At 34.2% G+C, this 26116-nt stretch overlaps 2 protein-coding genes across 3 annotated transcripts in view; one reads left to right on the top strand and one right to left on the bottom strand.

Annotated features, from left to right (window-relative positions):
* The first annotated feature begins 324 nt into the window (after positions 1-324).
* Positions 325-12166, top strand: LOC124358271. The gene is made up of 2 exons (XM_046810565.1): positions 325-424; positions 11661-12166. Exons 1-2 carry the CDS (start codon positions 325-327, stop codon positions 12164-12166), a joined length of 606 nt encoding a protein of 201 aa, XP_046666521.1.
* LOC124357152 (radial spoke head protein 3 homolog B-like) overlaps positions 1438-26116 on the bottom strand; it is an 80379-nt gene continuing 55700 nt past the window's right edge. For both annotated transcript variants that reach the window (XM_046808654.1, XM_046808653.1), the window contains exon 11: positions 1438-1651. The gene's annotated coding sequence lies outside the window, so the exon portion shown is untranslated. The remainder of the gene's footprint in view (positions 1652-26116) is intronic.

The following is a 26116-nucleotide window of genomic DNA, read 5'->3' as shown; positions in this document are numbered from 1 at the left end:
ATTTAAACTGTTAATTTGGGAAACAGCTCATAACGAAATTTTGTCTTACAATTTAAACATTTGCAGTACAACCCTTCACGGACAGGTTTTACTCAGGCAGCAAGTGTGGAAGTGTCGCAACCACTCATAATTCCATGCAAACCTCCGAGGCGCAGGTGGTGTCGAGCCTTACGCCTGCGTGATTTTGAATTTCCTCTGACCCAAGCCCCTTGTTGATATGAAATATGACACTCTTATCTGCTATCTCCAAAGTGAAAATCCTCTTTGCTGCCCGCCGCATGATCAATTAAACAATTAAAAGAATAGGCCCTAATCCCGGACTCGATGTTATCCGCACTTGTGCCGCAGCCCGGCGTGAAGCATTGTCCCTCCCCAGCGCAAGGTGGTGACATCCCCCGCCACAGCTGGACTCTCCCATGCACCAGTGGGGCCGGGCCGCGGCCGGGGATCCTGAAAGCCACTTTGCCAACCTAAACAGTCCCGGGACCCCTGTTATTTGAGACGCGCCCGACTAGGAAGTAGGAAATGTGTATAGTAATATGAACAGTTGTAATATTAATCGATAAGGTTTACAGTGATTTTTGTCAACAGTGAATAATTGGTTTTAATGCTTAATTAAATGAATAAGGCATATATTCCCTTCATGCGACCTAGTTTTTATCACGTAGTTATCGTGCGGTAAGGCAATATTCCAAATAAACCGCTTTCGATAGTTTTGTCCACAGAAAATTTGGTTTTGTATATACAATGTTTACAACATGAAAAAAATAACGTTGAATATAATTCGTAATTCACAGTCATTGTAATTAAATTCTTATCTAATAGTCAGGAACCAAGAGCTAGTGTGTTTTCTTAAACCTACAACTTAATTATGTGTTAAATCGATAGAAGAATTTCTGATAAGAAAAATCAATTGGTCGTCAACCGTGTTAGTTTTGGTGAGATGATAAACATAGAAGGGCATCGAAAGGGTTAAAAATATCAAACGAAATTATTTTATCACATATGGATTTTTATCCTGTCATACATTAAACCAATAGTCATGATGCATAAACAGTAGTTATATAACCGTTAACCAATGAGATAACGAGACTAAAAATCTCAATTATCATATAAATAGTCGATTAATTTGGTTCAATTTGATCTATAAGCAGAAGGCTGTACCCACCTATACCGTTCGGAGTTATCATCCAATTATGTTTCCACAAGTAGATTAAACACAGAACATACAATTTCGACACGTGAGATATGTATGAGTAACAAAAATACAACACTTTTATTCCGGGATTTAAAACTATTTTTAAACTAAGCATTCATAATCCACTCAGAAATCACTTGCTGGTAAACAAGTTACGTACAATACACTGAACGAATATCCCAATAAAGTAAACCAACAACACTTCCGTCGGACATGCAGGAATTAACAACACGTTTTCGTAATGTGCTATCATCATAATTTTATTGCTTTTATACAACCATATTACAAGTCTACATCTAGACATAGTAATGACTTACAAATCTACTGCAAAATTTAACAATTTTGATTGTAATAATAGTAGTAAAATAAATAATTGAAAATGTTTCTTCTGCAGGCACCAAGTCATTAGATGTCCATACGTGTACACCTTCACGATCAGACAGGGAGCAGGACCTGCAATAATAGCATAATGTTTAATTCTATGAATAAATGTGACATGTTTTATTTCATGGGCACATAACATATAAAATTAATTTTCCGTATGACGATGAAATGTTGCATTGCTAGGTGGCAGTGTTCTAACCCGACCTAGTGATCTTAAGACGCCGGATTTTGAATCAGTGTCAGAGGTAGCTCAGGTTCAAATCCTGCCTCTGACCTTTGGACTCTTATCAATACCATCGACCTAGTACTATATCGATTCCTTATTACGATTGATGAGCTTCTCGCACAAGTGAGTGGCCTATGAAGATTTACTGAGGGGATAGACCTACCCTTTTTATGATAAATCCCACATATTCAGAGCCAAGGCATTTCAAAATATTTGAGATGATGGAATTACTTATTTGTGTAATTCTGACGCTAATGCGGTATTTCCTTGCTGCCCTGACGTTAATGGAGAATTGGGAAAATTTCATCGGAAAATTCATAAATAAAATTTATTGTCCATCGTCTTACCTACCCAGGAAAGTGGGTATAGTGCCTCAGAGTCTGATACTGAGTACTATTCGGTAGGGATATGCAAGAATCAGGTAAATGCGGGAGCCGATAACGACTCACAGACTACCATCGTTCTCTCTGCTCAAAGATAATCCTGGATGACGTTCTTATACGTTCTAGGTAATAAAGGCGATGGCTAGTTTGTATTTTCAAACGCAGCCTGTCAGCCTTTCAGTTCGTCAAAACGAAATTATTCCAAACCTGGTGTCAGACTGGCCGCGTTAATTGAAACCGAGTGTCAGAAATGTCTTCTCTAGGATTCCATAAAGTCCTTTGACAAGTCGCGGATTGATCCTTCTGGAAGATATCACGAGTGGACAGTGACCTTCCGCTAGAGGTGTTCCGGCATTGGGTTACATTCGTCGTGGTACGGTTCGACGAACTTATATTAGTCTCATGGATCAGTTGACAACGTTTTTAATATTCCCTAAAATCAGTAGAGTACGTGTCATACGATAACTTTTGGGTGAAGTTTTTATAATTATTATTCGACCCCACTGAAGGGAGATGGAAGTTATAGACGGCTGAAGCCTCGTTTCCCACAGCAATGGCAGAGATCTGCTGGGCCTGTTTTCCTCCAAATAATGGATACCAGTTATTTAGGACTGGGCAGAGCAAACATACCATTTTCCTGATGTACAAACAAACCTTCTAAAATTACGAAAATACGGTACCTACAGCCCCAGTATTACAATATTATAGTATTCGGAAACGAGTATGCAGGTTACAAGTATTGATGTCGAAGTATAGCTTATCCAATTACAGGCACCGATGCCTCTCTTCCAGGATTATACATTTGAGCACAGGCAAATATGGTAGTGTCAAACTCCCGCACGTGCAAGTTTCTGGAATATTCCCACTGAAAATTACTCAGTACCAGGTTCTTAGGCAGTATATCCACTTTCCTAAGTATTTAAGTCAATTGACACACACACACACACACACACACACACACACACACACACACACACACACACACACACACACCACACCACACGTATGTATAGAGATATACCTTAAAGATTACGGTCCCATTCAGTAACTCCAAAATGGCCTCGAACAAACCAATATTTTATACACTCCCAAAAATGCACAAACCCAACCTGGTAGACCAATTGTCTCTAGCTATGGAAGTCCAACAGAAAGAATTTCAGCTTATATTGATGATCAAGGCTTTAAATGTACTTTGCCAACTGCATATAAAATGTATATATATAATGCCAATATAAAAGAACTTGTTTTCCTTCTCCACACGTGCTTTGTGTAGCACATGGAATTGTATATTTTTGCAAACTTTCTGGTAAATAAAGGTTTTTGTGAACTGTGAACTTCAACTGTTTGTAAAAATCATTACCATCCTATGTAAAAAATTCTACTGACTTCTTATTTCAACCTTTTATTTTCTGCAAACGCTGTTGAGCAGAAAGTAAGAAAATATCTACATAAAAATTTTATTAATTGAACCATTAAATATAATCATCTGTTTTGTTATAACGTTGTTTGATGACAGCACAGACATATGTTTAACTAATCCTCTATTAGTAATATTTATGCTTTGTTACAACTGTGAATGTTTATGTGCATGATAGTCTGGTTAGCATTGAGATCTTTACACTATCATGATTCAACGAGCCATTCTTTCCCAGACTTCCCAGTCCGAAAAACGAGACATCTATAACTCAACACCTATCAAAAATGATTGAATGATGAAATATTGTGTACACTTCCTAGGGATTTGCCCCTAATACCCGGAGTAGACGTTTTTGACCGAAGTAGATTTCGCAGTCCCAAGTATGTGTGTATATTTTCTTCATCGTGACATCAAGGGAAACCAAACTGTGGCACTGGAGATATCGTAGACTAAAAGAAGATTGCAAGAGACGTAAACCTTATTTTACAGATGTAGGTTTCTAGTCTTATGTGTATACATATATCCTATTTATCAGGAAAACGTGATAAATGCATTGTGGCAACGTAAATACACTCGACTAGAAGTGAATTTGATCGTCCGGCAGTAGATACTTTTTGAGCGAAAAGGCTTATCAGTCCTATGTAGGTAAATATATTTTCTTCATCGGGACAACGAGGCATACTCAACTTTGGCACTGGGAATATATTAGACCGGAAGTAAATCACAAGAGCTGCAACTAAGTGTTTATTTAAACCAAAGTAGGTTTTTGAGAAGGTATATATTTCCTTGATCGGAGCAAAATTTGGATGGGGTCCAGACAACTGATGTTTTCCCGTAGTGGACAGACAGAGTAAGGCTCTATTTTGTTCCTTAAAAAGTTCTTGACCCGTTCCTTTATAGAGAACGATTTCTCGGCTGTACGTGTAAGTAATACTGAATTATTTAAACAATAATAATCGTTTACTAACAAATTGAAAAACTGAAAATTTGGGAGGGGCCGGACCCCTTGGATCCCCTCGCTGGATACGTCCTTTATTTATCCTAGACTTATGGTTCGGAAGTTATATGAAGGCAACACCAGCAGACCTGTTCGGTTTTATAGGACCTAGTATTTTTAGTTGTATTTATAGATCTTCAGCGTAAATTGTCGAAAGAGGGAAAGTGGAGATGGAAACAGATTAGCGGTGACTTATAGTTATAGCGGTAAGATTGAGTAAACAATGGCGTGACTTGAGAGGATCGTTATCATCCCTCTCATCTGCATAGGTTACTGAACTACTTATCGGAGCTCTAGGCGATCAGCCTGAGTGTCAGTATTGAGAATGGCAGTGTGACTGACAATCGCGATCATTCATATCACCTGCCCCTATTAACATTAGTGTTCACCGAGTTATTTAAATCTCGATAGTCTTAAACTGCATGTCTAATAAGAAACACGGTTGTTTCTAGAATAAAAAAATTATTAAAATCCACAGTCCCTGAAACACGTATTAATGACTTCTAATTGGTACATACCTTACATAAGTATGTAACTGCCGTTTGTTTTTTACGTTAAAATATGATCATATAGACATATAAAAAGACAATGATAGACAAATTTACTACACAGTACATTCACGGTCCGATGATTAGCGTTGTAACGTAAAAACAGTGTAGAAAATACACAATACCACATGCAGCGTTTGAATTCTGACTGCCACAGACTTGACCCCTGTAATCTGGAGTTCCGACCTTCTAAAGAGTCCACGTGTAAAACACATTTTGACATCAGAAACCCTTAGCTATGACTGGTTACCCAGCAGCCACCCACTGTAATTTTGATAAAAACCTGTTCTCATTCCATTGTCTCATTAGATGCACAACTGAGTGCACTTCGATGTTTTAGACACGATCGCAAAGCACGGCTAGTAACCGAGGTTTCTTTAATGCGACGGGGCAACCTATTGTAGCGTAGTTAGTTGTCTCTGATGGCGAAACTGTATGAAGTTTCTGTGAAACTATATACGTGTTCTGAATGTCATCGTCCTCAATTTTTGTATCTCTTCCGAAGGACTCTCGATTCCATGAGTCAAGTCTGTGACAGTGTCAGATTTAAGATGTTGCACTAAGCGGAGTGTGAACTGAAGCTAAACTGAGCATTCCCATAGAATCATCCTTCCCACCATAGCTATGTCATATATAAAAACAAAACATAACATATGGAACAATATTAAAACTAAAACAAAACCGCGGAGTCACAGTTATTTCATGCCAACAACAGGTTTGCTGATTCAAATGTTAAACTGAAAAAACTGACCTTGCATGCCACTCCACTGTAACTGAATTTGTATTCTGTTCTGAATGGTGAATCGAAATCAATTCGTCAATTATTCCGTTCAAAATGTCGTTTCCCTTAAAAAATACACTGCTGTCTTGTATTAACGGACTTTATTTAGAACTACTACTCGTGTGGTATTAATAGCTCACGCTGACCAGGAGGTAAAAAGGGTGGAGTAGTGGCCAAACTCATATATTATATATATATATATATATATATATATATATATATATATATATAATATAATATGTATAAATATAAACTGTATTAACAATGGAAAATAGTAGTTTTCATACGCATCTATTTATAAAAACATTCAATTTTAAATATTTTTTAAAACTGTAATGCAAGAATGTATTGAAAAATAAAGTAAACTATGTTTTATTTCACATTTATTTCGTCAGCATGACAGTTGAATGTATAACGTTAAAATTACTTTATTGATTTAGCTGACGTTATTATAGATAATGGTTTAGGTTGTATCCAAATGTACAATATTATTAGGCGTGAAATCCTAGAGGAATATGTAATCATTTGATGAAAATATATATTTATAGGTTATGAGATACGTTAATACGTTTGCAGCATGCAACATCACTGAATCATGGCAATCTATTCGAATACCGAAATTCAGCTTAGTTCGATAATTCGAGAGCCTTACCACTCAACTGACGGGAAGGAATTTTAAATGTGCATTACTTTATATAAAACCAAATTTTGTTCTAGAGCTAAAATATGTTTCTAGGTGATTTTTATTCATTCCTACAAAGCAGAATGTGTGACGTCTCATTTAGGATGATTTAGGATGGTTCTCATATAACCATTTTCTAAATATTAATAAATAAATTGAACATTTTAATTTTATTGCGTAAGCTACAAACACCGAGTCTACGAAGTCTAAAGTACATAGGTTGTTGCAATGAATTTTAGGCTGCATATGATTGGAAAAGTCATTTTTAGACATCGGGCAAGCCACCTCAACATATCAAAAATAGGACTTTATATAGATACCGGATACAAGATTAGAACGCCAGGTACAACGAACCGAGTGTATGAAAAAATGTAGTCGTGATAGAAATCCTAAACGTAAGGTGGCCACATACGTGATACACTCATCTGTATGGGATATAAACAGTAACAGGCACCATTTAGAACTGGATCACTGCTTGCCTGTTTAGTATTCCATTTAAAGAATTTATTTAAATCCCTCCTCCCCCCTCCCTTTGGTCTTCTCCAAGAGCCACTTGTTGGGCCACACGGGCGCATCGAGGACACAATGGAAATTAATATTTTTCGAATGAACCCTTTCCGATTTGTAATGAACCCGAGGAGGACAATGGACTGACAAGATAATGAAATCCGTGAATGGCTGGAGTGGGTGGGTAGGCGAGGGTGAGGAGGGGGAGGACGAAGCCGCGGTCGGAGAATATGCTACGCTAAATTGAGATTAAATGATTGTATGATCGGACCCCTACAGCCAGCTGAGGCCGGCTTTGTGTATGGTGTGTCAAGTCAAATGGCGAGGGGAGGGAGGACCGGACTGCACCTTGCACCCCCTCCCCCACCGACTATCCACCCACCCACCGCAGATTGACTCAATTGTCGGCAACCACAAGTTGAGGCGATTTAATTGAAGCTTTCACTCAGTCGCTAGATTCGGTCATGTTGCAGAATGAAAACGTATCCGATAACCTACAAATAATTATTATTAGTTACAATTTTTACAATGTATTCGACATAACTCACACAGCATTAATTTTGTTGCCTGATTTTCTCTTGTTTGTTTATACCTTTAATGTTCATCAGATTTATGGTTCTGAGGTTATATTAGGAACACAACCACGAACATACTCGCACGTTTGTGTTCATCGTGTTGTTTTATGGATTCTCGGCGTGAATCGTCGGAAAAAAGGAAAGCAGAGAAAAATTGTTGCAGATAAACGTTGACTTATAGCCGTACGATTAAGTAAACAATGGCGTGACCTGAGTAGAGAGATCCGTTATCATCTCTCTCATCTGCATAGGTTACTGAACTACTTACCCGAGCTCTAGATGGTCAGCCGAAGTGTCAGTAGTGTCAGTGTGACTGTCAATCAATATCACATAGTATCATCTGACCCCACACGACCAGTTCTCGTGATCGTTTTATTTAACTTCTAAGGGGTTCATATCACTGTCTCGATGAACCCTATGCTCGTGATCCCTCAAACACTGGATATGTGCCCTAATTTACTTAAAGCTCTACACGGCCAGATCCTAAGCACAGTGGTCGTGCACGAAAAAAGTTTTCACTGACCCCAATACTGCGCTTTTGCATCAAACGCATTCTTATTGATGGTTGTCTGTGATACTAAGTTCAAATAATCCTTCTGATTCCTTAAGGAAATTACCGTACGATTCTTTTAGAAACAAGAGAAACACTATCTTTGTAGAACTCAGTGGACTAAATTATTTTTAGGAACGTAAAATATAAAAAAATGTCTTATGAACCTTAGAAGATTGTGTTGGGTTGTTGCCAATGTCCGTAACAAGCTTAATCGTACGCCAGCATTTAGGTCAGCGTAGGAGGCGTTCATCCCATAGCGGACAACCCCTGGACTGGAGAGTGATTCCTAGTGAAACATGACGTTTACCGTTTTCATGTTTCATATAGAAGTAGTAGAGGCGGAGTTTCATCTCAAATTAAAAAACCTCAACTCAAAGTAATTCGTTATTAAGAAAGTTATCGTGCCTACAGACAGACAGGAATCGGATTTCGTAATAAACTGGCAGAATAGGCGAACGTTCGTTGAAAAATAAGAAAGATAATTGTTCATTAAAAGTCTCTCGCAATACTTAATAAAAAGTGTTATTATATTTTTCAATATTATCAATAATTTACGCACAAATTAAAATAAATTTAAACATTTCATTTGCAAACTAAAGATTATAATCAAGATTAAGTGAACTGACACTACGAGCAGCTCTGGATTTCTTGATGTTCAATACCCAGAAGATCAAGTTAGTTGCTCAAAGAATTCTACTCAGGACCCAATGTCCAAATTTTCGCACTCTGTGACGACCAAATCACATGTGAAGTAATTATACAGACAGACACACAGTTTTATGTCCTCAATATCTTTGAATAATGGCTTATCAACTTCCACACGACTTTTTTGTCGATACTTCGCAGAGTACAAAATACTTAATACATTCCACTTATCACGAGTGTCGATGATACACAAGTTATCACTCCTTTTATATGCACTTACATTGGATTTAGGGATGGCAGTGGATTGCTTTCCCTCAATATCGCATCAATAAATAAAGAAATTCTCCTGTTAATATAATTACAATTCAATGCTACTCACTATTTGTTATCCACATATCCTTTTCCAAGAAGATATTAATCCAAAATCCAAAATATTAAGAACGGTGATATGTTACAAACAATACAATATGTCGATCATTTGACACTCATATTAAGAAGTATATTGTGCTCTACAGATAATATTGACATTTTCAAGGTAGTTTAATGAGATTTTGTTTGGGCTGTTTCTTTTAAATTTCAAAGTATCAGCTTCTTTCTATAACTTTTATGAGTGCAGAAAATATAAAGAAAGATTTTGATCACTTCATGAAGAATGATATGCTTCTGAATTACATTTAATTATAGTAGTTTTTGTAAATAGATTCAAGAAATAAGCTAAAGATAAGGACGTGAACGTTTCAAGTATAGGTGTGAATTATAGGTAAGTTAATTAAGTAATATGTTATTAATTATTTATAGTTGAATGTTTTCAATAAAACGTAATTTAAGGAAATTACCTGTACTTTATTAAAACATTGCTTAAGGAAATCACAGTTTTTGAATATAAAAATATATTATTCGATGTAGTCATAATGCATATCCTTGTTATAAAACATTTATATTCTTATATTCAGTAATTTTATTCTGATTTTAAGTTACTCAAACTTAAATTTATGTTTCAAATGCCAACACTCCTTAAGCAAATAAAACAAATCTGTTTTATTATCTTCAAGGAAGGTGTCTTAAAGGGCTGTTACTAAAATATTTGAAAATAAAAATGTAACCCGACCGACTGCTCCATCATTAAAACAGCTGCGGTATCGTTTTTTCTTTTTTTTCAAAATAACAATAGATAAAAACTGAGTTGTAATGAAGTGGTAAATATTAACGTGAAGTGACAGAGAGAAGTGAGTGACTAAAATTTGGCGGATCGTGGAGGTTAATAGCGGCAGCTAACAAGTGAATTGTGGTATCGATTGTCAAACTGGCACACGCCGCGCCACGCTGGGGCACCAGGACTGAGCACGCCACCGACACCCACACTGCTACACGTTACACAAGCTTACTAGCGTGCTTTGTATACAAGGAGTATCACTGCGAAATACACATTGGTGACGTCAGTATCGTTTACAAACTCGATTGATCTGATCTTATAGTAGAATATTTATTTATATTTTTGGAGGAGGTAAGGATTTGGAAATTTATTTGCAATGCACCTGGAAACAAAAAATAATCGTGTCATAAATTTTGGTTAAAACACAAATTAAATTAATATTCTACAGGTTCTTCAGTGGAATGATTATTTAAGCACGGGGAGTGGAGTTAATGAATTTAAATGATAGGTATCAGGCTAATTAGTATTAACGTACTCAATCAGAAGATACCCAGTGGCTCCATGAAAAAAGAGATTCGATAATTTCGTTCATTGATAACGGTTTCCAGGACTTAAAAACATAAAATATACAGGGATTATGGTTTTAAATACCAAAAATGCTGTATAAATTCTAATGTTGAACTATTATTTAAGAATTTGAATTAATTCTATGTTTAAAATTCTTAAGACCCTGTAGAATTAATTCTTTGGTTTACAAAAAAAGTTGTACAAGTTTTGTGACTTCTACAGTATCCCTGGAAATGGTCAAGAGTCTCAAGCCAGACGGCAGTGATATTAAGACTCAATATTTAATTCGTATAAGAATAAGTGTATCGTAACTATTACGTAGATATTATTCACAAGAATAATTTGATTCATATTTAGATTATTCAAAGTAATTTAAAAATTTAAATCAGCACCTGTCTACTTAAGCACTACAATCTGGCCAGCGAAACTGGGCAGGACGCATTGTTTGTAGATTAACTGACTGTTTGCGCAGGGGCTAAAAAGCAGCTTGCTCTAATCCTAGCCACCCTTTAGCGCACGCCCGCCCTAGCACTTGCACTCGTTCCGCCGACCAGGCTCAAGTGTTCGATCTAGTTAGCACAGCACCCTGCCCTCTTAAGCAATGATTAACTAACCCCCCCCCCTCCAGCCAAATTGCACATAAGGAAATCTGTAAATATATTTTTAAATGTGTTAAAGTGGACAAAACTGCAGTTCACCAAGTTTTAATGTTATTAATTATATCTATGATCTGAACAGTACTATAAATAACGAAAAATTATTAAAACTCCAAATGTCGATAGAAAAATAACTAAAGATAACCATATCAAAATGTCAGCCTTAGACGCAAAAAGTGTGAACTGTTATTAAAGTGTATAAATAATTAATAACATAGTAATACAATTATAAATGTGATTATGTGTGTGTGTGTGTTTGTTTTGCTTTCACACGTAAACTAATCAACCGATTGTACTGAAATTTTAGATGGACATTCATAGGGTTCTTGAAATGAATATAGTCCTATTCCTATTGAAAACCTTCGTAATTTAAATTCGGCCCTTACAGCTGAGGTGGACTCTCTGAGGGGCAGAGTTCGCTCACTTGAACAATATTCTAGGAAGAATAATCTTGAAATTAACGGGATCCCAGAGACACCAAAAGAGAATGTGAGCGGCCTGGTGAGAGATGTTGGAGTTGCCCTAGGAGTTGAGATCCAGGAGACCGACATATCAACAGCACACCGAGTACCATCTTTCAATAAGGATCGAGTTCCGCCCCTCATCGTCCAGTTCTCAAGAAGGACCGTCAGAGACACTTTGCTCAACAAGTTCAAGGATAAGAAGACGATGACAGCCGAGCAGATCAATGCCGCCTTCCCCGCCCAGAAAATCTACGTCAGTGAACACTTGACACCGGAAAACAAAATGTTTCTGTCAAAATTGAAGAATAAGTGCAAAGAAAGTGGTTACAAGTTCGCTTGGTGTAAAGATGGCAAGTTCTTTGTGCGGAAGTGTGAAGGGGAACGGTTCATTAGGATTGAAAACGATGAGGAACTCAACAAGCTGAAGTAACAAGTAAGTGATTGTTATTATGCCTTTGTATACACTCCTAGCTATTGGTTACAAAAAAGATAGGTTTAAAGTTGCATTGCTGCCTACTGTTATTATATCAATTATATTTTTGTATTTATATATTTTAGCTTGTTTGGGCTGTTTCTTAAACCGTATTTGTATTCTGTTATTCTGTTTAACTGTTATTTATTTATTTATTGAAGTCTATATGATTGTTATTCACTATAGTATATTTATCTTGTTGATCTATTCCAAATTTGTTATTTGTTATAGTTTATTTGTCTGTTATTTAGTTTATAGTCTATTTATTCTTATATTTATTATATTTATTTTATCTATTTAAATCTATTTATTACATTTGCTTATTAAGAAGACACATAGCCTAAATGAGCCATAACATGTTTACAAAAAACTCGTACTCCGATTTACAAGATTTCTTTTACCTGGAAAATGACAGGAATAATTACAATTTTTCTATATGCAAATATAAGGAGTATGAGGAAAAATTTTAACACTTTAATTGCAGAAATAGATAGAATAAAATGTAGGATTCAGTTTATTGTTCTTAGCGAAATTTGGATTGATAGTGATGAGGCTAGTTTATATAATATACCAGGCTATAAACTTTTTACAAATTGCAATGATAATTATAGAGCAGGTGGTGTTTTATGTTTTATAGATAATTCAATAGAATGTACTCAGATAAGCCCTCCTTTCAATATGTTATCAGCTGATTCTCTTTTGTTAAATATTAAAATAAATAAATCTTATTTTAAGCTGATATGTTTATATAGATTGCATAATACAACTGAAATCGTTTTTCTAACTGAACTAGCACAGCTTCTTTCAGGAGTTACAAATAACGTAATATACGTCGGAGATATAAATATTAATATTCTGGAAACTAGCACTATAACAAATGGTTACAATAGTATATTAAATAATAATGGATTTACATCCTTGGTGAATACACCTACAAGAATAACAGTTAATTCCAAAACACTTATTGATCATATTTTTGTTCGACATAGATATATAAATCTCTTTTCTAGTGGTGTGTTCGATGTAGGTATTACTGATCACTGTGTCTTGGGACTAAAGTTTAATGACTCATCAAATAATAAAAAGTCAACAGATAGTTTATGTCGTAAGTTTGTAGTCGATTTTAGTGTAGTTAAGGATAAGTTAAGAAATGTCAATTGGTGTGAGGTTCTTTCTGAGGAAGATGTTAACTTGTGTTTTAATAAATTTCAAGAAATATTAAACGATATTGTAGATAGTAGTAGTAAGACAGATTTAACTGACAGTAAAATAAGAAAAGCTAAGTTATTGAGCCCTTGGATAACTTCAAAGATTTTGAAAAAAATAGATAAAAGAAAAAAGTTATATAAAATTTCAAGAAGGAGACCTTATGACTCAACATTTATGAACTATTTCAACAATTTTTCTGACAACTTAAAATCTGAAATCGATTTTACAAAAAACGAGTTTTATTCGAAAAAGTTAGAAAACTGTAAAGGGGATGTTTCACAACAATGGAAGATTATTAATAATTTAACTGGTTGCAGCAAAGCTAATGTATTGAGCGTATTGAATTGGATAATGGGACTGTGATAACAGAACCACGCGCTATCGCACAAGAAATCAACAACCATATTATCTCGATACAGTCTGGTCAGTCAAGTACACTCACTGCCGAAATTCTCCGTCCCACCCATGTTTACCTAAATTCCTTCTTCATAGCTCCTACCTCAGTAGATGAGATCAAAACAGTTGCTCTTAATTTGAAAAATAAAAGATTTACAGGTTATGATAATTTTAGCGTAAATTTATTAAAACATGTTATTGATGAAATTGCCCCGATATTAGAGTATATAATCAATATTAGTTTCAGTAATGGTATTTTTCCAGACAATCTTAAATTAAGTTTAGTTGTGCCCCTTTTGAAAAAGCCCAATTCATATAAATTAGACAACCTAAGACCGATAAGCCTGCTTTCTGTTTTTTCTAAATTATTTGAAAAAATAATGATGATAAGATTAAATAACTTTTTAATGAGAACGAACTTTTTAAGCAGTAAACAATTTGGTTTTATTAAAGGGAGATCTACGGAAAGTGCATTAATTAAAGTAACAGATTATATTTTCACCGGTTTAAACTCGCAACTTAAAACAGTTGGCCTCTTTATTGATTTTAAAAAAGCATTTGATATGGTGAATCATGAAATTCTTCTAACAAAATTAGAGCTAGCAGGAATTAGAGGTGTTGCTCTAGACTGGTTTAATAGTTTTATCAAAGAAAGGAGACAACAAGTAAAAATTAACAACACTTTTAGTGATTCAAAAATTGTCCAAACGGGTGTTCCTCAAGGTTCTATGACCTCAGCCACCCTTTTTCTTAGTTTTATTGATGATTTGTTGAACCTCAATTTTAATGGAAATATTATCGCTTTTGCAGACGATATTGCACTTTTTTATACTCACAAAAACCTTAATTCACTAGACATTTTAATCAACAATGATCTTTTAGTACTCAGAAAATGGTGTTCTGCAAATAAAATGCAGGTTAATGTAAATAAGACCAAGTTTATAACTTTTGATTTTTTTGGTTTTGATCTACCCTCCCCCTTGATATTTCACTCCACATCCTGTAATTTCCAATTATGTACCTGCCAGCCCTTAGAAAAAGTAAAAACTATTAAATATTTGGGAATTTTGCTCGATGAAAAATTGACTTTTGAACCTCATATATTAGATTTACACGCAAAACTAAGATCACAAATTAGAAAATTTTATTTTTTGAGAAATTTTTGTAACTTGACACTCTTGAGATCACTATATTTTACCCTCATCAACTCAAGACTGCAATACGCTTTACCATGCTGGGGAGGAACATACAAAACATTAATAGATAAGTTAAGAACCACTCAAAATTACTTTTTACGTATAATTCTTAAAAAAACCAAAAGAACAACTTCTTTTCCATTATTTCAACAATTAAAAATTTTACCCTTTCAGCATCTTTTCGTTTTTAAAGTTCTGAGATTGTTTTATATCAGAAGTGGGAATAGAGAAAACACAACGACAAACCATTTTCACAATACAAGAAGTCTTGTAAATAACTGTTTTAAATTACCCAAAGTCAACAAAGTTATTTTTCGTCACTCCTTTCAATATCTAGGTCCTAAATATTTCAATCAGTTGCCACTTCAAATCAAAATTATTAATAATTTCAATCAAACACTTTTGCAAAGAAACAGTCACTTGGCTTTCTTCACAACAAGATGTGGAATATCTTAATTATGTCTTAGTATAATTAAGTAGTATAAATAATTGTTATTTTCTTGCTGGTAGTTTTCTAATATAAGATATAACTTTAACCCATTTATTAGGCATATTTATTACCTACTTAACTAATATATAGGATAACTATTTTCATATTCATTACAATTGATTCCATCTGTTTGCTTAACTTACATCATATTACTTATACATCCACTAATATTATTTTCTTCTTTCAAAATTATTGTAGTTGAACTCACAGATGTTACAGTTGGCGATTTTCTTTTATAAATATTCTAAATGCTAGACTATGATTTACTATGTTAATGTATTGTATATAGTTTCAACTGGTCACGCTACTGGATAAAGTGGCCGGATTAATTTCTCGCTTTTTTCCAATACTGTATTACTGTCTTGTACTTATGGGAAATAAATTCATTTATTCATTTATTACGAAAATTCCTCCGGGCTATGACACACTGGTCTTTAATTTAGCGAAAAATCCCATCTTGGTCTCTAATGTTGTCAAATATTAATTGAAAGAGACTGTCAAATGTAATTAACTGCTCTGCGTATATCTACATCTCTTTAATACTGCACAGTGCACAACCATATGTTTAATTAATTAACCAATATTTTCAATTCGTTAACATCTATAGTGTGTACATTCTCTAAGGAGTCAACTATTACTTTCACGCTGTTTTTAAACTTTCAGCGATTAGGTAAATACTTATTTGTCTTAGAAAATGTCCTAAAACATAAGATGGTCAAAATTTGACTCCGAAGACTCCCTTTGAGCAGTCGGCAAGAACTATGGTAGTTGAAAGTTCGCTGGACTGTGCTTTTAAACTAATGTAGGTACCAATTCCCGCTCTAAACATTTATTGCAAATATTAAGTATTAGATTGATATAAAAGACAAAGTAGTCACTATCTAACGTTTAGTATAAATTTAAAGACCAATGTAATAATACCGATCTTAGTTGTCTTTTAACAGAATAGACTTCTCTGATATGTGATACAATTTTTTTCGATCAGGAAGAAGGCAATATCAACTATAGAATAAAACATACTAAGATCAGGGTAAACTGCAATGGCCATAAATATACAGTTTTTAACATATATTCTTGATCGTGGCAAGAAGACAACAAATTGCCGTCGGAAAATTATTCATTCGAACCAAAGGTGCTTACACAGGGTGCAAAATACTCGATACTGTGTGCGAAGCAGCGAGTAACTGCTAGTCCGTAATAATTATAAACAATGAGATAAAAATTCCAGGGATGTGTTATAAGATTAATCTATAAACATCATTATCAACATAAAGCTTAAAAACTGTGTTTAACAAATATAAATTATAATATACGTTGCGTAATTATTTTAAAAATAATTAAAATACAGATTTAGATGTAAAGTATGTTTGCTAGTTTACTTATCTCTATTAGTTTGTAAGTTACAACGAAAATAAATCTTTCAGGCCAGCTCTTTTATGCCGTATATTACGTTCATTCACAACACCAGTACTCTTTTAAAAATAGAATAGAAACGATCAAACAAAATTATTGGTAATATAAACATATTTACTTTTTGTGTACACGTAATATGAAAAGTATTCAAAATTATATTATTGTGTTTTAACTAATATTTACTCGTAACAGACTACCCGTAATTATTAACCTGTTAATGTTTGTTGATAGATTTGCTGGTTAATAACCATACTTAATGTCATAAGTAGTTTTATCAACCAGGGTACAATGACAATTTTTGAATGTTTGATTTTTTGAGGTACGAATAAAAAGTGCAGGGTTTAAGTAAAAAACAAAACATGTAAAAGGTAACTGAAGTTAACTGTGACTAGAATGTTGTCTCGTATTACGGGTTTCATAAGTCTGGTATATTGATAAAAATCTGTTGTGTTTTGTAATAAGAATATCTAGTAAAAATGTGCAGTATTATAGAAATCCTATATATAATAGGTCAAAAACCGTCCCTTAACTTTGATTCAAATAGACCTCAGCATCCTAATCTGAGTGTTCCCTCACAGACAAATTTAGAGAGGCGAATCTATGTTTCTGATGTTGAAGGTGGAGCTTGTGTTGGCAATCACTGAATTGAAATTATGAGAATTTAACTTTTTATAATATTTATAACTTTTTATTTTGTGAGGCCTCTCGATTACAAGGCCATCTTATACAGACACACCACAAAAGTTATAAATATTGGTTCTTGTAATTTCAATGTAGTGGCATTATGTTTCCGATGTAGACTTAAACAATTTCTATAAGCTTATTCCATTGGACGATCTTCAAAGAACATAAAGTACTGAACTGATTAACCTGGCCTGAGGATGCAACTTTATTGTGTTAGTAAACCATCCGAATACAGAATATGGAAGGGGTAGTCATTTGGTGAATGACGTCTTACTATTTAACTTAAAATATCACTGAATTAAACTGTGTGCAGATATGGTTATAAGCTATTTGAATCTATGTTTCTGATGTTGAAGGTGGAGCTTGTGTTGGCAATCACTGAATTGAAATTATGAGAATTTAACTTTTTATAATATTTATAACTTTTTATTTTTTGGTGAATGACGTCTTACTATTTAACAGTGTTTAAAATTTGGAAAATATTATCTTCGGATTATGGTTAGATTTAAATTTATGAAAAGTATTATTTAAATAAATAATCATTCATTGTCCTTACATCTTTATTGTGGTAAACAGATACTTAACAAAATTAATCTGTATGAATGCAGTGAGCCTGTGCTAGCGCTTGTTTGTAGCATTTAGTCACCTTGACTGAGGTCCACCGTCCTCTGGGATGAAACTGTTCAGCCACCTGATAAGGTGAACAAAATCCTTCAGTCCAAAAAAGGGGGAAAAGTTGAAAATTCCTCTAAAACAATGAAACAAAAGCCCCTAAAGTAAATTCAGTACTTGAGTATTTAAATGTTTATGGCAAGCTGTTACCTGTAATGGTTCTAAAGAATAAAATATACCCTATCGTCAAGGTTATATTCCTATAAAGAATTGTGAACATTTATAATTTGAAGTAATGTTTATGTCTATCGATAATGATAAATATGTGCATTAAAAACCAATTCAGCAATAATTCATTTGATTTTATTCAATTTTGTAAGACAGTTCTTTAACTGTCAAGGAATGTAATCTATGTAATCTTTGTATATCCTAGGTCTTTCTAGATGGACCTTTTCCTGATTCCTCATTCAATCATGAGTTATTACCACTCTTATACAACACTTGAGAACTACACGTAGAAGACATAATCAATTATGCGTGAATTTTATTTTCAAAGTTGTCTGGTTGTCTGGTCTAGCTCTCAGAATCCATTCTTATTTATAAAATTATCAAGCAACTTATTCACGCTAGACGACCCTTCCACCGCATTGCCATATGAAAACCGCTCGTGCCATAAATATGGTCATGAAGTTAATGGAACATGTGTCCACAAAATTTCACCAAGGAAACCTCTCATAAATTAGAAATAGTGGAATCACCTGATTACTGATCCACGACAATGGCTGAGTCAAGCCGGCCCGGAGCCATTATTCCTGATAAGTCTCTAATGACGCGACAATAGGTGATCTGCGCCACGCCACAATGGTGGCTGTATGATAGAGATAGATGGCGCTGTGATAGCAGTAAGGTGGGGGGCGGGAGGGAGGGATGGAGATATCAGGCTCAGTGCAGGGTGGCTGGGAATATACAGGTGGTGAATGTGTACTCAGCCGCCTGGGGTCGGCTTGGGTCCCCACAGATACACTAGCTGCTGTGGCGTCCACTCGCAACTTGATAACATATTTCTCTTCCAGAGTTTGACCTTGCAACTGGAGCACCACAGCGGCATGGTCATATTACACATATTAACCCGGAAGAAAGTCAAAATCACTATTCTTATTCTGTGCGTGAATGACATCTCCAGTAAATGTTTTTGATGACGTCGTTTGAGTTCTAACATTTCTTAGCTAAATACATATATCCAGGCCCGTGCTCAGACCGATGTTTCGGACAATATTGCCGGAACCCGGATCCTTTGAGGGCCCAGGCCAGCCCAGCCACACGTGTACGTGGGCGGGTGGCGGTACATGACGGGGCCCTCGAAAGCTAAGTACGGCCCTGCGTATATCTCATGAAAAGACCTACGCAACTCATTGGGGTGTCTCACGACGCGTGCGTAAAAAAACCTTACTTGTACGTAAAGGTTAAGTTGTGTCAGTAGATTCTTAATGAGAAAAGGACATTGAGATGAGATAATGAAATTTGGATGAGCACGACGAATATAGCGGTTATACTGGTTATAGGTTATCCTTATTTGAGTTTAGAACTTCAGGTATGTTACTGTTATTAAATCTGAGTTTAATTTAATTTATTAATAACATTCATGTTCTTACCTTTATTTCTAATTAATGAAAGGCTGAATACCCATGAAGAATTAAAAGCACTGTGGTAAAATCCGTTTTGAATTTCGTTGAAACTGGACCTTTTTTGCCCTTTTGTGTAAAGACCCAGAGATAATATCATGGCTCGGGATTTCCTTGATAATTCAATGAGGCCTAGACTATGAAAGTTTACATATTAAACTCTATGTGTTTAAAAAATAATAGCAAATGGTATAAAAATATATACAACATTTGATACCATAGTTCCTATAGACCAGTTTGAAATAGCGTGGATGATATTCTAAACTAAACCTAAACCCTTTTTATTGTTAAACACACTAAGCACCTGCCTAACATGTGAAACTAAAAAACAATCTGGGTCTGCCCTAGAAAAATAAATTTATTCTTGGAAATGACAGCTCCATTTCAATAACAAAGTTTACATTGACCTCATAGAATGTGAGTACGTGGACCTCTTTCAATGAGGACCTCTCTAATACAAATACCAATATAATATATGTGTAAAATAATCTGGAGGTGTGCTTAACAATTGACCAGTTTCCGTTAAAATCTGGTATATATGTATATGTGATTTTTGTTTTTGTTAAAAAACACGTTTTCTTAAACAAAGTTTTTACGATTATATTAAAAAATCAATTTTAAAACCATATTGAAAACGTGTAAAAATGGTGCTAATCGCACATCTGTCTGAAATATGTTGACGCAAAATTTAGAAAATCTTCCCATCTTTAACGAATGTTAAGATTTTTAAACTTGATAATAATAGTTTTATTTATTTTCCATAAAAATATATTTTTATGTCCTTGAATAGTGCTCACAAAGATGATAATATTAAGTTAATTTCTTTTTACTTTTATAACATATTTAAATCACTACCCTTTGTAACGATAACACATATTTGACGATTCCAAGAGTATAGCAGGCATGTCAAGTAATAATTGAGGCCATCGTGAAATCGAACACACTGAACAAACGGACCTGGTTGAACGCTATGGTGCAAAATGTTTACGACATTATAAAATATAGTTACATGTTTGTTAATATAAAGATAGTGCCTTAAATAAATTTAATCAAAGATTTTCTTGACTGAAGATGTAAACATTTCTTGTATACTTTCAGTTAAATACTTATTAACAGTTGCTATTGTTTACATGTTTCATTATCCTTGCGTTATATCCATTAAAAGCTAGATGTTAAATTTTTCAATTAGATTTAGCAATGCTATTTTTCTTTTTTTAAACTTTCGTAATATTATTAGTTTTTACGGTGTTTTATAAACCTCAACCATCCGCTATCTTGAAACGTATTATGATCATATAAAACAGATTTTTATCTTGATTTGAGACTACAAGAATAGTAATTATGCCAAATTTGAGTTTTTATCTTTATTGTTTTCTGAAATAAAAAATAAACTCTAAAAACGCATGCATACAGACAGACGGTAAAATAAGCAATTCTGACCTACGTTTTACAAATTTCTCTTGTTTGTCTTTTGTAGGACAAATTCCCAAAATATTTTTCCGGAGAGTTCGTAAACATTCTGTACATTGGTGATATAGGTCCCTGCTTGGAAGTGATTGTTTTGTTCAGGAAATGTTTCTCATTTTTGTAATAGAATAAGTAGGGTTGCAACCGCCTGTTATACGACGCATGTCGTGTTTTCTAAAGTTAATAATACCTAAGCATCTTTTTCTCAGGAATGGAATAAGATATTTTAGAGCATTGCCTTATTAAGCAGAATTGAAATATAGTTTAATATATTGAACAGATCTTTTCTCAGTGAAATAAAACCAGTTGCTAGTCTTTTAAATACAAATGTTGTAAACCAAACTCAATACAAACATTATTGTATGAACATTTTTTATTACAGTTGTGTCTAAAACTATTATTTAAAAGATGGAAATACATATCAGTGGATTATATTTAGGATTATTATTAAGGATAAATTATCACTTTAGTTAAATATAATTGAAGAAAATTGTATTTTTTTCAATCCAATTTAATTTAAGAAAATCAAATTGCATTTCCATCCAATTTCACATAAAAATTGTGAAAACACCGCAACCTTTTCTTAAACAGTTTTTATTTGATCCTGATCTTATGATAATGCTAAATACTACTTCAGATCTCAAAAATTTGTGGAAAAGTCAAAAAAGTGTTGGATTTTTTCCTTTTATAGAAAAGGTAACTTATTTTAAGAATTATTACTTTTAAAACATCCCAACACAACACCGATTACTTCATATTAAGTGGGAATTGACATTTCCAGGTTTCCTAAAATGGTTTACATACAGTATTTTCTGCAGTCAGGATAAAATTATGGTTTGTTGAATTAGCAATATTTATAAATTTGTTTTCATAGGTGTGTGTGTGTGTGTGTGTGTGTGTGTGTGTGTGTGTGTGTGTGTGTGTGTGTGTGTGTGTGTGTGTGTGTGTGTGTGTGTGTGTGTGTGTGTGTGTGTGTGTGTGTGTGTGTGTGTGTGTGTGTGTGTGTGTGTGTGTGTGTGTGTGTGTGTGTGTGTGTGTGTGTGTGTGCCATAATTGATGTACCGTATGAGATTAACGCCACTCCACGTGGCTTGCGTGCCTGGATCTATGCTAGTTAGATTTAAAAAGATAGCTTCCTTGCTTATCAAATGAGACCGTCTACACTGCAGGCCACGGCCACGCGATATCGTAAGGACAATTGAGACTTTTTGTAGTGGTGTCTTTTTTTCTTATGTCACTGATTTCTTCATGACCTCGTTAATCTTTCTACGATTAATCCTGAAATAAGTACTGAATCTTCCATTATCAGCACATCAAGGTTACACATCAAGTAATGGTGTTCCATTGCCTGGATGCACCCTCTCGTTTCTTGATGTTTAAGTCTACAACGAAACTAGCTCATTATCACTACTGCTGCTGCTGCCATCTAGATTCACACCATTCACTGATATCCTGGCTGAGTGAATTAGATTAGCGTGGCATACATTCATACACTCAGGCCACGTGCAGTGTTGGTAAATCGGTAAACTTCCTACAGGGCCAACACTTGTTTGTCGATGTCCTCCCCCTCCCACCATGCACCCGCCAGTGGCCACAGATGCATGTACCAGGGCTGCGGAGATGGTGTCGCCTGCAAGATGGCGGCCAGGCCGTGTCGGATGGGATTGCCGCGAGGGTAACACGTGCTCTGAGTCATCACCAGCCGGCGCCGGGGTTCCGCAATACGTAATCCTAAATTGATTGTTATTGTGTGTGTTACATCGCCACATATTATGATAAGAACCGGCAGTAGGAAACAACATCGAATTTTTTTAGTTGTTTTTAATTTTTTAATACAAAACAATGTATTAAATAAGAGTTAAAAATTTTGTTTTATTGAAAAAAATGTTGAACCCTATTTGAGTTGACGTTTTAATTTAGTAACATTGTCAAAAAAGTTGAAAGCGTGTGGTTACGTATTAGTCATGTTTTAAAAATTAATCTTTGATAATTAAACGACCAATACTTGCTTGAAAGGTTTCTTGTTTAAAAAATGTTCTTAAGGGCTGATAAAATGTAAGTATGGCAACTAATAACAGTAACTTAAAAAAGTACCGAAATAATAAATCTACTTTTCATACTACAGTATTTTGAAATACAAAATTGGATTGGACTAATTTTTGAATATATGTAGTTACTTTATAAAACATCAAATAATATATACATTTTTATTACTAGAAGTAGACTACATGTACCAGTCGTCCCAAAAATCCCACTTCCCCCTTAACTTTCAAACGGGGGAGGATTCTCAAGTATCATCAGGGAATTTATATATATATCATCTGAGAATTTTTTAAATGGATTTCAGAATAACTTAGCTTTCTTTGATTTGGTTGAAGTGTAACTCAAAACTGAAATGACACGTTCGGAAATGTCCCAAATTGAAGATTTTGGTGAGATAAAACCCTACGAACTCCCATTTTAGTCTCTTCCACCAAAATACTTAATTTTAAACATTGTTTTATCATAACTCACTCCATAGTTAAAGAGGCCCACCCTCTTTGGTGGAATCATATTGGTTGTATACTTCATGGACACCTACTTCGAATACAAACCTACTCAATTAACTGTCTTCTTTCAAAATCGGTATTCAGCACACTCACAAATTAGTAAACAAAAACTAAATAAGTCAGCAAGTGTTTCTTTTACAATTATTTAAGATATTTTTGGAAATCTAATAGTAATACTCGTAAATTAACTATAATAATGATATTATTTTTTAATTGAAAATTGTACGATTTGAAATCATATTTCAGAAATTTAGTTGTTTGAGCGAAAAAGAATTGTTCAACACGTTGTGTACGAGAGACTAATATGTTATAGATGTATTTGTGTCGTAACTGAAACTAGTAACTAGGTTATGTCTTATCAGAATCAGGGTTCTTAAATAATGTATTCTGACCTGTTCACTCTACTACACGCCATAGTAACGCCCTTTGACCGCGATGTCCCGGGCGTTTTGCTGGTAACTTTACAAGTAACTAACTAATGCTGGTATTTAAATTTCATAACGATGAGTAGGATACTTAGCTTTTCAAAACTCACTGTTCATTAAAATATTTAAAAAAACAATTGGTCTGGTATTTTGTGAGACAATCTCAAAGACTCAAAACTGTTATGTTTACAATGTAAGACGAGTGTAGCACACGCTGTACTACTACTCAAGTATTCAAGTTATTATAACAAAGATTCATAACAGTCTTAATAGTTATTTAATAATACAAGGTAAAAGTACGTAACTGGCTTAGTTAAGGTTGCATGCAAAATAAAAAAATTAACACGTTTCATTTTCGATATGTCCTGCGATAGGTATACACACATACAAACAATGATACAAAAAGTTTACACAAAAATGCCACACCGTAAGACTCATTTTTTAAATAAAATGTTATGCAAAATTTAAAGTCAAGATATGAAATCTTTCTCTACATATCCTGCCACATGATACATTCATATTTGTTTTAGTAAATCGGGTTTCTAAAAAGGTCTACACACCAAGTCACTGTAAAATGATCTATGTGTTGAGATAGTTAGGCTACCTGTATGTCAATTTGAATCTCTTGTGGATGTATTGAGTTTATTTAGAAATGTATGTAATTAGTTATTTTTTCATTACAATCATGATACCCATAAGACGAATCTAAAAACATTCGCTAATCCTTTTGTACCGTTTTACTGGCACATGAGAGGTTAGCTTTGAAATTTAAAATAAACTTTTGTGAAGGTTTAAAAATAAAAGTAAATCTTCTGAAATAAATAAAGTTCAAACTAAAATAAAACTTCTTATTAAAAATAATTACTGGAATAAAAATAAAAATAAAAACTTCTTGATGACTTTTAAATTATTCAAACTTGTAATATATTCTTCACTCCCAAAAATGCACAAAGTTCTTACAGCTTGTCTTTTATTCAAATTTCAAAATTCAAACATTCACACTCTAATCTGATCTGGCAATTCTTCACTTTCAATTATCTTCAAAATTAAATTTTTATTTTGTTACTAATTTTCTTTACTTTACCGTACTTAAAAAAATTATTCTTCAGTGTTAGACACTTAAAAATTCTTCAGTATTAGATATTTAATAAATCAAAAAATTCTTCAGTGTTAGAGATGTAATAAATCAAAAATTCTTCAGTGTTAGAGATTTAAAAATAAAAAAATTCTACAGTGTTAGAGATTTAATAAATCAAAAAATTGCTGAAAGCATCCGCAGGTTCGATGACGATTAGCAAAAAGATTTACTCTAAGCACTTTCAACTCTACTCGTTACAATCACTTCCGATTAACTGAGACGGGGGTACGGCACGTCTACCTCACCCCACCTCTCAATTTCGTTATCAAACACTGCGCGCCTCGCCAATAGCAGCCTCTTTTGTTATAGTCCAGTCCTTATCATTCATCTGGGCCTACTCCTTCCACCGGTAATCCAGTTACCCCAGAATTATTATTTAATACAATCGGTACACTTTCTCAGCTATACTATGGAATGACATGCACCATCATCGAACTCAGAGTTCCTCATATTAAGATGAAGCTTTATGCACAATTTTGAAGTCTATAGTTCAGTTCGTATTCCAGATATTGTGCGGACAAACATACAAACAGACAGGCAGGCGGACAAACAAAAGTAAAATTGTTAAAGAAGCCCCACTTGTGATAATAGGCTTTGTTAAAGTTTAGCTAATTACAACCTTGATCTCAAAATATGTAATTATTTAT

Source organism: Homalodisca vitripennis, chromosome 3 (genome assembly GCF_021130785.1).
Source record: "Homalodisca vitripennis isolate AUS2020 chromosome 3, UT_GWSS_2.1, whole genome shotgun sequence".
Taxonomy (NCBI): domain Eukaryota; kingdom Metazoa; phylum Arthropoda; class Insecta; order Hemiptera; family Cicadellidae; genus Homalodisca; species Homalodisca vitripennis.
Note: the sequence above shows the minus strand (reverse complement) of the source record. Positions and strands in the feature narration are given on the sequence as shown.